The 17,205-nt window shown below is 43.2% G+C and overlaps 1 protein-coding gene across 11 annotated transcripts in view; it reads left to right on the forward strand.

Moving 5' to 3' along the window:
- The window catches only part of cnksr2a (connector enhancer of kinase suppressor of Ras 2a), a 496,167-nt gene that overhangs the window by 315,526 nt on the left and 163,436 nt on the right, over positions 1–17,205 (forward strand). For 6 of the 11 annotated variants that reach the window (XM_055644411.1, XM_055644413.1, XM_055644414.1 and 3 more), the window contains one exon: positions 2,922–2,957. The exons of the other annotated variants lie outside the window; for them this stretch is intronic. In XM_055644411.1, the coding sequence (XP_055500386.1) occupies positions 2,922–2,957 (36 nt within the window). The remainder of the gene's footprint in view (positions 1–2,921; positions 2,958–17,205) is intronic. 11 annotated transcript variants of the gene reach the window in all.

Here is a 17,205-nt window from a genome sequence, read left to right on the forward strand (position 1 = left end):
GATGATATGTAGAACTTGCTGCCAGAGGAGATGGTGAAATCTGATGGCATTTAAAAGGCATTTAGACAGGCACTTAAACAAGCAAGGCAAAGAAGGATACAGTCCCAATGGATATGGTCGGCATTGCAAAAAGGTCAGCCTGGATGTGGTTGTCCAAAAAGCCCATTTCAGCGCTGTACGATTCGATGACACTAAGATGTTTTGGTGCACATAGTCCTCTGGTTTGCCTTTGTAAGGTATTGGGGTGGGCCACCTGGTTCTCCTTTCCTGAAAAATCACTCGTCGCATAGGAGGGAGAACTGGAAGAAGAGGAGAAGGAAATAGTTATGATCATTGCACTTGCCCACCACAGCACCACCTCAGAGACTGACACCAGGAGGAATAAGCAAATGAAGTTCGAGGGGTTCATGAACAGGGAGATGGGCCCAGCTAAAGCCTGATATCAGCTGTTGGAAATCTGGTGCAGGGACCTGCATGGGAGGGATTGCACGTAATATTGTCTCAGCAGACTCAGGCGAGAATGACGATCGGGATACTATCATGGTGGGGGGGGGGGGGGGGGGGGGGGGGGGGGGCTGATGCGGGTGCACAGCACAATAGCTGGTGAGCAGTCGGGCCTGCCTCACTGAACACAGGGGAGGCAGGAGCACTGTAGACCCCATCTCCATGAGCCCGTCAAAGGTGGTGTGGGTCATGGCAACATGAACTCCACTCTGGTGGCCATGTCTGCATCTTTCCCAGGGATCATGGAGAATCCCACCACTACACCTACTGGGTGCGGCAGAGATAAAGGCATCTGAATTCTTGCAGCTTCTACACAGCCTTGTTCTGACCTGGAGACATTTCTCCCCGCTGCCATTTGGGAACAGCTGCATATTCTAAAGAAATGGTGCTGTGCCACCAGGATCAGCTTGATATACTCAGTAAAATACCATTCATAGGCAGAATGCAGCCCAGTCTGGACACTGGGATACCATCCAGAGTGCTAAAATGTGCATTAATGATGCTGATCCACAGAGGCAAAGATGCTGCAAGTCACCAGTTTGATTCCCTACAAGAGAGATGTTATGCATGAGGATATGCACAGCTCTACAGGAGCAAATAGGCTGCCATCCGGGAATGCTTTCCATTGCAGTGATGGTACTCCCGTACTGAAGCATCTTTTCAACATGATCAGGGGGTGGGAGATTGCAACCATCACGTGGTCCGCCCTGTTTCAATGAATGCAATCAACCCGACGTGCACAATCAACTAAGATCAAATAGAACAAGTTGTCCTCCAACTTTAGGCTGTGCACGCCATACGCAAGCAGAACATGATCAGAATTCTGTTCAGGTTGTACGGTGATCCAGTTCCAAAGACAGGAATAGATACTGCAAGGATCAGGCAGCGGGGGTATGTGATCTGTCAGCTGGTCACCTCAAGATCAGGAAGGTGAAGTCTCAATCTCAGCAGATCATTGCACAATTTTCCACCCATTCCCTCCAGAGGTGGTCTCGTATGTAGGGTCAGGAATTGTCGAGCCACTCATGAGGACACCATCAGTTCCCACCACTGCCGTGCACACTGACAGCCAGTGGTCCAGGGCTAGTGGCCTGAATGAAACTGGCTCATCCCAGGGCAAGACCTCCCATGGGTCATCAAGGACATCGTCCAAGACGCAAAGTGAAAAGGAGCAGTCTTCCAATAGCCAGACCACAGCGACAGTGAGGACCCTGCAATATTGTGCAAACACATTGGAAGCCTGCATGAGTTTGTGAAATAGGAAAGAGTATTACAGTTCTGTTTTGATTTTTAATTTTTGTACTGTGCTGTCTTGTGTTGTTATAAATGTGTCTGAACACACTAGCTTCAGCCAGATGTGGAAACTGCAGGTGCATCTGCAGATCCTGCCAAAAGCTGAGCCAGCACGTTTGCTGCTGGACTGAAGCCAGAGGTTTCTCCACTGAGGTATCCATTCAATGAGTGTCTGCAGCTAAAATCATATATTGAAAGCACAGAAGGAAGCCCATGTTGAACCCATACCAGCTCAGGGTAAGAGCAATCCAACCAGTGCTGCTCCATTGCCACTTCTACTTAGCTCAACGAGTTCTTTTTTTTCTGATACTTGTTCCGTTCCCTTTTGTATCCTTCCTGGAGTTCATTAGATCTCATCATTTAAATGCTGGAAAAGAGCTCTCACTGTTAATGTTGGCACGGAACAGTCTCAGCACCCTGCTCTTGTTGTGTTAGCAGAGTGCTCCTTTAAAAAACAACTGAAGCAGCAGAGTAGTCTGATGTGCCACTGAGTGTAGTGGATTTGTTCTTCTTTGGTTATCCGTTGAACTTTTGAGCTCCAGTTTACATCAGGAAGGGGAGGAATGGGGGTTTGATGAACAATGGCCTCATGTTTGGTACATGTTTGATGATGTGAAAACATCAGGTGCGCTCACTTGATAGGGCACAATTTCAACCAGAAATAGTGGATTAAGCCCACCTTTGCACATATAAAGACATGGGATTCAATCCAATTTCTAGGCTTCTCTTTCCTGCCGTCTGTGAACATCATTTAGTGTCTTGGTCTTGGTTATTTTACTACTTCTCATAATTTCTGTCAGCCGTTTTCATAGTTTTTCTGCGTGCTTGTTAAGAAAGGTATGAATGAAACTCCATCCACCCAGAAATGGTTGTATACAGTTGAACTGGTAGCAATGGGAAACCACATCTTTGAGTCTCCAAAACCGAACTGTACTAAAGCCTATATATGGATCTCATCTTGGCTTTCATTTTGTACAATTTAGAGTTACTTTTGCTGTTATTTCCTTTAACCTTAATTTTACAAAATAAATAGCAAAATAACTTGTGGGTATTTAAAAAAAAAAATTCCAGCTATTGTGTGGGCTGTATTTGTGGGTACTTTATATGTGTAACTTTTTTTGCAGAAGGCTGGGAGGTTCCAGTATCTCTAGAATTAACAGGTAAGTTCCTTGTGAGATGTATCTGTTAAATTGTTGTGAACCAGTTTATCCAAGATCAGAAAAATCTAATAAGTATTTACAAGCAAATCTGTTTTAAGAGTAAATTCACATAATCCCACAGTTCTTTGATCCTGTTCATCGCTATGTATTAGTGGAGGATGTGGATTGTAGATTTGATTATGATGAGGTATATATTTATGAACAAGCATTTATGGCTGAAACATGAATGAAAGTGTAATGTAATCTCGCTTTCATTGACAGAAATGTCACTTCTACTGCTTTGAACATGTAGATCCCAGAATTCTCATCAGCTATCAAGTGTGCACAATGTTTGAAGTTACTGCAAACAACTTTGATTAATCTGGCCTTTGCTTAAAAAAAAACTACAGCAAGCTGACATTTTATAAGGTTGAATTGCAGAATATCTTCACATTGATGAATTTTGGTTACAAGCGGATTTAACTTAAGACAAAAATGCTGTAGAAACTCAGCGGGTGAGGCAGCGTCTATGGAGCGAAGGTCGAGACCCTTCTTCAGACCCAAAACGTCACCTATTCCTTCGCTCCATACATGCTGCCTCACCCGCCGAGTTTCTCCAGCATTTTTGTCTACCTTCGATTTTTCCAGCATCTGCAGTTCTTTCTTAAATACAGCGGATTTAACTTGTTCTGATCTGCCCTCATGCCGTCTCCATTGTAATGAATACAAGATATGTTTTAATATAGAGTAAAAGGTTTCCACGCCCAATGCTGATATTTTGATTTATTTGCAAATCTGAAATATCACATCGCCATAATTAATATTCTGCTGGACATTGTCCATGAGAAGTCTCAATATTTTCTTTGTTTCCAAGTTACATTCTTAGTCAGCACCTTAAACAGAAAAAAACAGGCTTCTATCCATTAATACTTGCCTTTCAACTATTCATAGCCTTATGCATCTTCCTATAAATATAAAACTGTTTTAATGCCATATCTGCTCAGTATTGCTAATCTCACTTACCTTGTGTGTAGCCAATGCATATTTCATCTGTTTCAGTGTCTATGTTCAGGAATACTTCTGAAAACAAGTACATATAAGTGTCAGCTTGGCTCAGTTTGGTGTTCTTAAGCCTCTTAAGTACACCAGTCAGTTGGTTATAAGTTCAAAACATACTCCAGGGCTTGAGTCCATAATCTGTGGAGGCATTTCTGTGCAAAACTAATATATTGTCCACGGACTGTATTGACAAAATGAGAAATAGAAGTGGACCATAAGCCTCTCCAAGCCTGTGGGTCTATGACTCTCTATTCCAACCCAATCTCCATATTTAAGAGTCCAAAATCCAAAGATCCCAAGCTTGGCTATGCTCAGTGACTGAGCATCCACTGCTGCCGGGGGTAAAGATTTCCAAATGCTCACTATCCTCCAATAATGAAAATTCTCACCATTTCAATCCTACATAGCTGATTCCATATTTGGAGACGGTCTAAAACAGCTCACAAAAGTGGCCTTTCAGCAGCCAACTTCTTAAACATAATAGCAGCATTTCAACAACAGTAATCTCTTAATTTCCCAATTGTACTTAATTTTGTTGCTGGACAACAACTGTCCCGAGATCGAATCTGGAAAATATATGGTTCACTGACTCCCCAGTAAGTATTTCCTTTTTTAAGAACAGAGATAAAACTCGTAATGGTAACGAGTCTGGGTATGAAGAGTTGCAGCAAACCGTTTGTGCGCTTAAAACCCAGCAATTTGGACAAAAACAAAAAAGGACATTTGCTGTGCCTAGGTAAATATGATAATAACGTACTATTGAGCCAGTGAACAATGAGCTAGAGTCATAGAGTCAGTCATACAGAACTAAAACAGGCCCTTTGGCCCAACTCGTCCATGTGAACCAAGGTGCCTCATCTACGCTGGTCCCATTTGTCTGCATTTGACCCATATTCCTTCAAACCTTTCATACCCATGTACCTGTCCAAGTACCTTTTAAATCCTGTTATTGCACCTGCCTCAATTACCGCACCTGCCATTCCCCATAACCACCACCCTGAGTAAAAAAGTTGCTCCTCAGCTTCCTAATAAATCTTTCCCCTCTCACCTTAAACCTATGTCCTCTGGTTCTTGATTCCCTTACTGTGAGCAAAAGATTCTGTGCATTCTCTCTGTCTATACCACTCATGATATTATACACCTCTATAAAATCATCCTTCAGCCTCCTGCACTCCTTCAAGCTCAGGCCCTCAAATCCTGGCAACATCCTTGTAAATCTTCTCCGCTTTTTTCCAGCTTAACGATATTCTTCCAATAGCAGGGTGACTACTAAAACTGAACATAGTACTTCAAATGCAGCCTCACCAATAACTTGTAAAACTAACATAATGTCCCAACTTCTATACTCAATACATCAGACTGATGTGAAGTACCTCATACCTTCTTTTCCCCATTCTGCCAGAGACACCGCAATCAGGGAACTGTGTACACATGCTCCTCTATCCCGCAGCTCCATGCTCTCCCTAAGGCCCCACCATTCACCGTGATCCTGCCATGGTTTGACTTTGCAACATGCAACACCTCGCATTTATCTGCATTAAACTCCATTAACCTGGCATCAGGGAGGCAACACGCCATCCTGGAGTCTCGTTTGGTTCCACAGAATCTCCTGTGTGTCCCCTGAGCAACTAGTCACCTATGTATCACTATCGATCTACCTGACTTCACCTTTCTCCGCTATGCCTCAGAGCCAGGCCCGAACACTGCAGCTGCTCCCACGTGACTGGTCATCACCCCCAACAGTGTCCAAAAGGGCATTCCTGTTGAGGAGAATGGCCACAGGTAATTTGGGCACATTCTGTCCATTTCCTTTCCTAACGGACGCCCCTTTACTTTCTGCCTGTATCCGAGGCATGATCACTGCAGCCTAACGCCTTTCTATGACATCTTCAGTCTCCCGGATGATCTTAAGGTCAACCAGCTGCTGCTCCAGTTCCCGAACGTGGTCTGTAAGGAGTTGTAGCTGGACACACCTCCCACAAGTGCAGTGGTCAGGGACACTAGAGGTCTCCCTGATTTCCCACATCCTGCAGGAGTTAAAGTCTGGTTGTTTAGCTGTCAATTTAAAGCTGTTTTCTGAGAAAAGAGCCTCCCTCAGCCAATGACAGCAAAACAAAGTTCATCCTGCGTCTCCTTGCTATTCAGCGCCTGAGCATTACTGAAAATAATCAGGATTGTTACATTAAATAAGCAACTCTTGAGTTGGACATGGCCCTTAAAATAGATTCCAATGAGTTTCTGCTATTGTTGCGAAGGAACCCGAAACCTAAGGAAGACAGCTTTTATATAATTCAGCGGAACAGGCAGCTTCTCTGGCGAGAAGGAATGGGTGACATTTTGGGTCGGGAAGAAGGCTCTTGACCTGAGACATCACCCATTACTTCTCTCCAGAGATGTTGCCTGTCCAGCTGAGTTACCCCAGCATTTTTTGTCAATCTTCAGTGTAAACCAACATCTGCAGTTCCTTCTTACAGCTTTTACAAATATTCCTTATGGTATTTAATAGTAAGATTAAACGAGTACTTACCAGTATGAAGTTTGATCTGTATTTTATGAGGAGTTACGGTGAGGGATTAAGTGAAGACCCCAGCTCCAGTGCGCATGCGGCATACTTCGAAGCAGCGGTGTGAAATCACAGAATAGACACAATATTTGAAGTAAGATAGTAAAGATCACGAGACATCAGTTTATTAGCTTGATCTGTATAATGAGGGTGGGAGCGGTGGGCACTTAATCCCTCACCGTAACTCCTCATAAAATACAGATCAAACTTCATACTGGTAAGTACTCGTTTAATCTTACTATTTTACTTCGGAGTCACGTGAGTGATTCCGTGAAGACTTCAAAGGTCTGTGATTTCAAACCGTGTAACAGTTTTTATTTCACTCACTGCCGAAGTTTATGAGGGAGGAAGTGTTATCGTTATCACCAGTAGATCTGGTTTCAAAAGAAACAGAAAGGTATTGTTAACAATAACAACATAAAAGAGCTCCTCTGAGCTTAAATTGATATTGCAGTTTGTAATATTCTCCTGCAATTAAATCAGGTTTATCAACGGTTTAAAAATAAAAAATGTTCTGAACGCCGTTTCCTTGACCATACTGTTGTATTAAAAATGTGGTCAACTGGAACGACCATCTGTTCAGCCGCTGATGCCAATGCTGCCCTAGTGAAATGGGATTAAATGTATTATTATTTCCCCGGCAGCTTTCAGAACCTGTTTGAGCCACCTTGAAGTGGTTTGGCTCGTACCCCGTCTTGGGTTACTGTGGTTGACCCATTAGGCTTTCATCTCCCTCTAAGATAGTGGGTTGTGTATATATATAGTAGTAGATGGGTCACCACACTCGACCTGGACTCTGGTGGGTAGGCCCGGAATCCCACCAGTGAATAGGGCGTTCCTGGTCCATGCCATAACACTACAGCACGGAAAACACAGGCGATCTCGACCCTACTAGCTCGTGCCGAACTCAAAATCTCGCGTAGTCCCACATACCTGCGAGTTGGATTTTACCAGACCTAAATATGAACGTGATGCGTCTGGGGTAATCACCATGTTATCCAGTCTAGTTTATGGAGTGACCGGAATCTAGAGCGTGTACGAGCCATAAGCATGAGCGTTTTCTCTTATAAAAACATAGATTAAGCAAGCTGAGGGATCTGGCTGGTGCCATTCTCTGAGATATGTCAATATCACACCAATATCCCATACATGGGTATAAACCTGAGTGATTGGGGCTTATATCATAGTTGCCCTTCATAAGTTTACCTTAGTGGATGGGATCCCATGTTCTGTTGACATGCTGTTTTAGATAAGCAGATAAGGCGCTCCATGCTGAATTTACGGCACTGTAACTTACTTTTTAGTCTTGGTGTAGATGTTCCAGGAATTTCAATACGTCAGTGGTTGAATGGTTCGGGATGTTGTCCCTGCGTCGTGGCAGTATTTCACCCATGTTAACTTTTAGTGACTGTTCGCAGGGATGCCGACATGGTGGTAATGGTTCCCTTGGATAATCCCAGTCCCTGGTAAGGTCTATTCAAAACCTGCACCCAGGAGTTTGATGTTGCCCTGGCAAGGGTGGCTTGTGCCTGATACTGGGTTGAGTCAGCAACCATGGTCCACTAGGGAAATCCATAGGTGACTCCCCACCGTGTCGTAATGAACTGGGAACCATGGCTGTGTAGGCCGGTCGGGCACGTTCAATCTCTCGGAGACAGATCCCATCTGTATTGTAAAGAGCCCGACTGATGAGGCAGAAGGGAGGAAGTCAAAGCAAATTCCCCCTTCCAGCGTGTAGGCATCTATCGCTGCTGCCTCTAATCTGGTTCCTTAGTCACATACATAGGTTACTGGTGATTCAGTCTTGTGCAACTAATTGATATCTGGCTTTCAAACTGCTAAATAACTTTAGCAGATATTTTGGGTTTGACATCTATCCAATGTAATCATAAATTTTACCCCGTGACATGGTGTCTCCCACTGTGTTCTAGCTTCCTAGGACATAGGCAGCTGATAGTTGAAATGTCTTGACACACCATTCGTTTGACCAATTTGTTGCACAATAATGATTATTATGCTCCCCATATGGTTGATATTAGCCACCACCATAGTATTATCAATCCGTAATCACATATGTACGTGCTGCATTTGAAATGGATATGCTTTTTAGCCCAATAGGCAATCACCAATCCCAAGTAGTTGATGCCCGGTATGTGTAGTAACGATGTTGTGACTTGGTCCATCTGTTGCCTGTGCTGGATATGGAGTTTAGTTGCTCCCCAGCCCAAAAGTACTGGCATTGGTTTTTAAAATAACCAAGTTGGGATTGGTGATGATAATAGGGCTGAAAAACTATGCCAAATATATGTCTGCCCACCACCTTAATTGTGATATAGCTTCAGTGGGTACATTCATGATTTGATTATAGTGCCCCAAGTATCTAGGCAAAGTAACAGTCATATGGACGGAATGATTATTGAAGCCCAGATAATCCTAGGTAGTAACGCTCCAATTCTGGTTTATCTGGGCGTGGGATGAACCTCAGCTAGGGAGCTGTTTCGTAGCTAGAACTGCTGCCACAGCTAATTCCTAGTTCCCCTAATATGAGGGTATCATCCAATGTATGCCATGATTATGCTTGTTCCCTTAAGATTTTCATGGCCATTGTTATAGTTTAGGGCTGAGGTATAGATCATATGAAATGCTATATGTTCCCATGGTTGCCCTAACTGGGATATCCATGAACCAGGTAAATAATTATTAGGTATCTATAATGATCCTAGTGTATGGTATAAGATAGTTAGCATCTCCCATATCAATGCTCCCCATAGGTATCCTAGGGAGATCAGATGTCTGGCAGTGACAAAACTCCACCTCCATCTTAAAGTGGATATACTCAACAGATTTATTTAGTGATATTAGATCAATGATGATGCTACATTCATCATCTTTTTTATAGTTTTGGTGAATATATTCGATACAAATTCCAATCCGTTTAGTAATGTGCCTGTTTAGTTCAGCTTGCCTTCTCACTTCTCTTTTCTTAGAGGGAGAAAAAGCCCTTTGGGCGCATTGCTGAACTGGCAGTAAAATGCCCAATTTGAATTCGTTTTTATCCTCTAATGCTGTTGAGTATATTTTGGTTATTTGTGACAGCATCCCATGCTTAGCCCACAAGGTGAATGCCCCCCCCCCCATCCCGTTTAGTAGAACACCCTTGTTTTAGTGTAAACTGGGAGGAACCAGACTACCTACCTCCATGCTTGTTGTTTTTCATGAAGGCGTAGTTTGCTGGTATGCTGGTGCTGTCGGTGGGGCGGCGCATCTTCCCACGGCTCCGCTCTGGGCCCCGTCTAAAAAGAACTATGGGGGATCTGCAGCGGTCACCAGGCTTTCACCAGTCCTTGTTTGATATCGCTGGTGGATGCCGAGGGGTGCTGCCAGCTGGGTGTTGGATGTGATGTCCTGCTCGTCCCATAGCCTGCTCCCTCTTCCCCGCAGCAGCGGTTTGCATAGCCCCATATATTCGGGGTTGCGGGCAGGTCTATATGCACCATCGTTCAGTCGAGTATCCCAAATATGGGAACATCTTAGGCGTCAGCACCAAAGGCGAGCAAAGGTGGTAACATCTTGACCTTCTGTAGAATTCGCTGCTTGTCTGTGAGTCTACGAGACCCAGCTGCCTGCGGATTTGCCTCTGGAAAGGCCTGCTCCTGCAGGGCTTTTGTTGGGAAGATGGTCGCGTGGAGGAGCCATGTAGTGGCCCACGACACCCAGTGGCTCTTCCTGATCCTGCTCCCCTGGCATACTGCTGTTCTCGTCCGCCTGCCCAGCGCTTAAGCCAGCCCAGCCCTGGCCTCCTTAGCCCTTAAAAAAGGAGCATAAAGGATGCGCTAAATGGGAGGAGGCAAAGCACTCCACTCCGCTGTTGCATCAATCCCTCGACAAGGGAGATGACTAGTGCAATAGCACTGGGGTAGGAGTCAGCTCCCTTGGCATTCAGCCAGTGCCCCTTTTAAACCGGCGGCACAGGGAGCGGCTCGGTGTCGAGTGAGCGGGAGCATTGAAATAGCTCCACCGCTACCGGTGGCTGCCTCCCAGATAAGGACCCTCGTGTGGAGTTGGGCAGGCAGTCCTTCTCCTGGAGGTGAACTTCATGACCTCCTCTGGCTTGGGGAGACAGACATACTTATTTTTGCCTTCTCCAACCTGTTCCAGCTTTGGAGGAAGATGGCTCCTGTAGAACCTGTAAATTGGTAAGATTTCCCCTTACCTGTAAGTAGAGGCTGCCTGCCGTTTTCCAGGCGGCGTTGTGGCGGTTCCCGGGCGGTGATTCTCCTGGTCAGGAGTCTGCAGGGCTGCCGGTCGGGTTTTTTAAAATTTCCCGCCGGTCCGCGGCTGTACGGAACAGCTGTTCAGCGGACCGGCATTAGCGCAGCTCCTAGCAGCGGTCCGCAGCGTTAGCGGTCCGGGTGGCACCTTTTCCCCGTCACTGTCGGCCCCACGCTGGAGTCGAAACGGGGCCCGCTCACCATGCCTCACTTTGCTCCCCCTGGAGCAAAAATCACAAGGCCCGATTAAGGTAAGTACTTACCTCTCGTCCCTGGATGCGGGAGCGCCCGACTCCCGCTGGCCGCGTTCTGCACGCTGTGCGATTATACCGCATGCGCACTGGAGCTGGGGTCTTCACGGAATCACTCACGTGACTCCGAAGTAAAATTATCTCATTGGGTAACTATTCTTATAATTTTCCATGCTCATTATGGATAAATATTTATCCATTTCTTCATCTTGTACAACTGTAACATAACTGCCCAACCTCTTGACTCAATACCCTGACTGATGAGGGCTTATATACCAATAACCTCTTTACCACCCTATATGCTGTGACTCCACTTTCAGGGAACCATGTACATTTGTCTAGATTCCTCTGCTCTGCACACACTCCAATGGTTTACCATTCACTATGAAGATCCTGCCCTGGCTAAGGTATCTCGCACCTCGCACTTATCTGCATTAAACTCCATTAACCATTCCTCAGCCCACTTGCCCAGCTGATCAAGATCCTGCTGTAATTTTTAATAACCATCTACACTGTCTATGATACCACCTACTTTAGTGTCATCAGCAAAGTTGCTAATCATGCCTTCTACATTCACATCCAAATCACTAACAAACCACAAACAACCAAACTCTAAGGCTCTGGTACAGTCGTCCCACCTGAAAAACATCCTTCCTCCTCTAACCCCTGCTTCTTTCATTAAATTGGCTTCATGAAATTGGCGCCACAAGTCCTGCTTTTACTGAGTTGTAATTGTACGCGTCCACCAACCCGATCAATTGAACACTTTCCAAACTCTTAGTTTCACCTGGTGGTATTTAACTGTTTCTCTGCCCTGATGTTATCAATTTAAGTTCATACTTGGGTGATGTACTTTGAAGTATGTTTGGAATATAATATTTAATCAGTTTCTCCTCACATAATATCACTGTCCTTTGCTATTTTCCAGACTTAGAATAAAATAGGATACTTTTTTTAAAAACCTTCCCTTCAGATCCAACACCTGTGTTTAAATCATCTGTCTATTAGTGGTTTTAAAATAAGTTTCATAAAATGACCAATAGTTTCCAATGAGATGAGCCGATAATTTAAGCCATTAATAATTCAGAACTTTTAGACAAATTTGTGTGGGACATTAAATATTTTATTCGAGGATGGATTTTATCGTTGAGTTTTTCGGAAGCATATTTCAGCTAGAGGCGCTTATGAAGGATGTGCATGGGGAAAAGATGCATTTCCCAAACTTTATTTCATCTCTACATAGGATAGCTGAAGAACAAAGTGTAGCAGAGAACAAGTGCTCTGGTTTCCTCCCACTTCCAAAAGACATGATGGAAGATTAATTGTAACTATATTACACCTTGGTGTAAGCAAGTGTCAATGGGGGAATTAATGGCCATGAGAACAAATATGTTGCAAGGGGAAAGAGGAATGTGACTGATAGGAAGCTGACATAGACTGATGAGTTGAATAGTCTTCCTCTGTGCCATGAGAAACGAGTAAGGCGGTGTTTCAATGCCTCAAGGATGATTAAGAGCTTTTGTTTTTGTTTCTCCTCTCATGGCTCAGTGCACGGATCTTGAACTATTTTTTTAAAAACATTCTTCGCAGAATTCCCCGAAGATAATCTTTGTCTGAAATCTTGGCCATTCTAGCCTGATGTTGTGGTACTAATAAGATTAAATATTTCTCCGTGCCAGGAACAAACAGAGTTTAGATTGTTTCAACATCTCTTCAGATTTCTACTGTACTCTTGACTTAATATAATTGTAAACAAAATTGTACTGCATGAAAAGAATATTAACTTCATCTTTTTAATTTTACATTAGAATGGCCTCTACAAGATCTGATTCTCATACTTTATGTTACTATATAGGAAACTAGGAAAGATGTTGCCAAGCTGGAAATGCATCTGGAGATGATTTACAAGGATATTGCCAGGGCATGAGAGTCCGAGCTATAGGGAGAGGTTGAGTAGGCTGGGACTCTACTCTGTTCCCTGGAGTACATGAGGATAAGGGTTGATCTTATTGAGGTGTATAAAATCATGAGAGGAATAGATCGGGTAGATGCACAGAGTCTCTTGCCCAGAGTCGGTGAATCGAGGACCAGAGGACATAGGTTTGTGACGGGGAAAAGATTTAATGGGAATCTGAGGGGTAAATTTTTCACACAAAGGGTGGTGAGTGTATGGAACAAGCTGCCAGAGGAGGTAGTTGAGGCTGGGACTATCCAAACATTTAAGAAACAGTTAGACAAGTAGATGGATAGGACAGGTTTGGAGGGTTATGGACCAAATGCAGGCAGGTGGGACTAGTGTACCTGGGTCATGTCAGCCGCTGTGGGCGTTGGGCCGAAGGGCCTGTTTCCACGCTGTATCACTCTGTAATTCTTTGACTCTATAAAATGATCCCAGGAAATGTTGCAGTTAATGGGTAATACCTTTTGGCCTGGGCTTGATGGCCAATTACATATGTACTAACCTCTTCATTTTGAATGAACTTCAACAGGCAACACATAGATAGTTCTGACCGTTAAATAACTGGAAATAATAATTGGTATAGGCGCGCTTATATATCCCTTCAATAAAATTGGTTGCAGTAGCTTCCTGGCTGCAATCCTTCTTATTTTTCTCTGCTGATCATAATACTCAATTACATTTTTGGGATATGGTCATATTTCATTCGACGTTCGACCCACCATGGGTTGACTTTGGGCATTTCCAGCTTAGACAAACTGAAGCCCAAAACCTGTTTGAATGTTTTTGTGATTGTTACAATCTCAGCTTTCATTTTGCTAACGTTGTTTTATTAAACACAGATTATATATGGGTAGCACTGAATGGACGAGATCTGATCATAGAGAAGAGGGCTTAGTGCAATACCAATAAAATGTTGTTGAGGTAGATAACCCTCCGATAGATGGCATTTACACAGCTCATTCACGAATTGCAATCTTGCCCTAAACTTGCTTTTACCAAGTTAAGAAGTTAATACTTGCCCAGGTGTTTTACGCATGGTGGCGCAGCGGTAGAGTTTCTGCCTTACAGCGAATGCAGCGCCGGAGACCTGTGTTCAATCCTGACTACGGGTGCTATCTGTACGGAGTTTGTACGTTCTCCCCATGACCCGCATGGGTTTTCGCCGAGATCTTCACTTTCCTCTCACACTCCAAAGGCGTACAGGTGTGTAGGTTAATTGGCTTAGTGTAAATGTAAAAAATAGTCCCTAGTGGGTGTCGGATAGTGTTAGTGGGCGAGGATCGCTGGTCGGCGTGGACCCGATGGGCCGAAGGGCCTGTTTCCGTGCTGTATCTCTAAACTAAACGAGACTAATAAATACCCAAGTGGTTGTCTATTGAACTATATTTCTTTATTGTCAGTATAGTTTGAAAAGATTCCTTCGACTGCTAAAGCAAAAACTGTTGTTTTCTGCACCAAACATGGAGAAGTTATGAGATGTTTCCTTGATGTTGTAGGCTGGCATCACTAGTTTTTAAGGATTTCCCTCTGTTAGCATGTTCTAAATTCTGTTTTGGGGGCTTGTTGGAAAACCGTAGGTTGCAGTGCAATCCAAACAAGTTCAAAAAATTAATAGTAGCCCTGTGGAGTACATTATGCACACTAGAGCAGTATTTTATTCAGTCAATGAAAACCAATCTTTCAAAGGACCAGGTGATTACGTCAAAATATAACATCTTACTGCCTCAAAGAAATCAGAACACATCGGGGAACAAAATATAATCCTGGTCTCTTGTGCTAAACGTATGTGAGAGCGTTGGACACCCGTTTTACTTACCTTCATGCATTGGTTTGCATTCAATCAACAAGCAAGTTATATTCTTACATGCATTGTATTTACAAGACGAATTTCTCCTTCATTGACTATAGGATTTGTACAAACACTAATCACCTTCTGGATGCTGATTATGTTTAACAGATTGGCTTTCACTGGAAGCAGATTATAGCGAGAATATTTTCAAATGGCAGGTTCCTCTGAATTACCTTTGCTGTTAAATGCTCTATGGTTTCTAACATTATGCGATTTCTTGATAATAATCAGTCTGTCCATCAATTCCATTTTCAGAGTGATATCATTTAGTTGCAGAGAACAAAGCTTGTCTTCCAATGGCTTTTCTTACAAACTGACATAGCTCAGAACTATGCCACTTGTAGGAGGATGTTTCCTGTTTCAATGCTAATAGTGGTGAAAACCATTCAGCATTGATTTGGGTGCTTCCGTTTCCCTTGGTTTGGGAGTTTCTGTATAAACAAAAAGAGTAAAGATTCTTACTTCTGCGAAAGAAATGTTTAAGTGATTAAATACTCTTCCAATGTTTATTGTCTCAACCACATAATAAGAAGGGTCAGTTCAACAAGACGTGGGAGTGCACAGCCATCCTTGGAATTGTAGGAACAACCCTGTGCTGACAGATCACTGAGCTGGGATCACAGGACCACACAAAATTCTCCAACCCACTCTTAAATGCAGATCCAAAATGGAGCTGCAGAATCACAGCAAGCTTCTAATGTGCCAACAGGCATTGCTTGCAAATGAACAAAATAATGTAGCATTAGTTCTGGATGTCTTGTTGCTGCTGATTTATTCCCACAACACTGTCTTAACAGAGATGCCATTGCTGTTTAGCACAATGTACTGCTCTGAAGATAGTTTTGTGAGAAGATACCATAAATCTAATCAAATCCAATCATACTTAAGCCTGGTATTGGTTTTTTAGCAGCATCCAAAAATAATTTTAAATTGACCATTGTTCATTGTCTTTGTTCTCTGTGTGATTTATTTGCTACAACTGTATTTGATTAAAAAGCAGTTACATCAACTGCGTGTGTTTTTTAATGGTGCCACTGTAGAGCTTCCTAACATTTGCTTGCTCGGTGTAAATGATGCTCCTTTTAAACGCTTTTTGAAAAATGTAAATGCTGTTTCACAAAATGACTGCATTTGTTCACCTGCATTTACTTGTATTTTTCTGTTGACTTTTTCCCGATTCAATTCCTCCACCATCATTTCTGTCCCCTGCCCATTCCCATGTCGCCTGACCTTTCCCAACTATTAAAATAAAACCCACTGATATCTCAAGAGTACAAGATTCCTAAACCCAAATACATTCCTGCACTTCACAAGTCTCGGCGCAATTCGTACAAAAAAGTATGGCATGTGCAAATGTTCTTTATTCACTCAACAATGCTGTCTGGGATGATTGACGCAAATTACCTGGCTGAGTTGTAGAATGTGTGGATAACTGCTCTCTCCTTGGCAGGTGATTGACAAAGTAGAATGGTTCACATTGTCAGTTTTTTTTTGTATATAAAATTACTCATTGTGAGCTGCTTGTATGAAGATGTTGTCACTTTTATTTTTGGCCTCTGCAGAATTCAAGGAAGCACTAAAAATACATTGATTGCCCCAGAACTCTTGTTGTCTGATCTTGTGAGAACATGATTAACTCAGATACTTGGTGCTTTATCCATCCTTCCTGACAAAGTGTGAAGTAATGCATTTCATTAGTTAGCAACTTGTACCCAATGTCATGATCAATGAAAAGTCCTTACCACATAGTCGAAGAAGGCCTCCCCCCCCCCACTTTTTTTCTCTCTTCAGTGATTCTTAATCCATGCCCCGTAGAACTGGTAGATCTAGACTTTGGTATTTGCTGCCTAGTGATGAATGTTGCTGGGTGAGTCTGTAGAATGGATCACAGCATTTGTGTAAAATGAAAACATGGGCCTTTGTTTCTCAGATTTGTGGCAGAAATGGGAATAGTGTCATGAAAAATAATACTTGTTCATCTACAACAGAATTGATTCAAGTTTATGTTCATCCAAGTTTTACCTCATCCCGTCTGAAAAGTGGAATTTTCCCATCAACGATGCTTCGCTGTGTTGAAAGTGGATGATAAAACCAGGTGGCTTTCTCTCTGACAGTGGGGAATCCCAGCAGTTTGCTCCCGGCGGCTTCACAGCCGATTCATTCTCCCAGCTAACGGTTAAGACTTAAAGCAAAACTGTGATGTATGTTGCTGAGGGAAGTTGTAGGTAACATTTCAACATCAATAGAATGGCTTCAAAAGGACTTTTATCAAATAGAAACAAAACAAATTGTCGATCATATTTCTAAAAAAAGTGA

The sequence above is a fragment of the Leucoraja erinacea genome, chromosome 13, assembly GCF_028641065.1.
Source record: "Leucoraja erinacea ecotype New England chromosome 13, Leri_hhj_1, whole genome shotgun sequence".
NCBI classification, from domain to species: Eukaryota; Metazoa; Chordata; class Chondrichthyes; order Rajiformes; family Rajidae; genus Leucoraja; species Leucoraja erinaceus.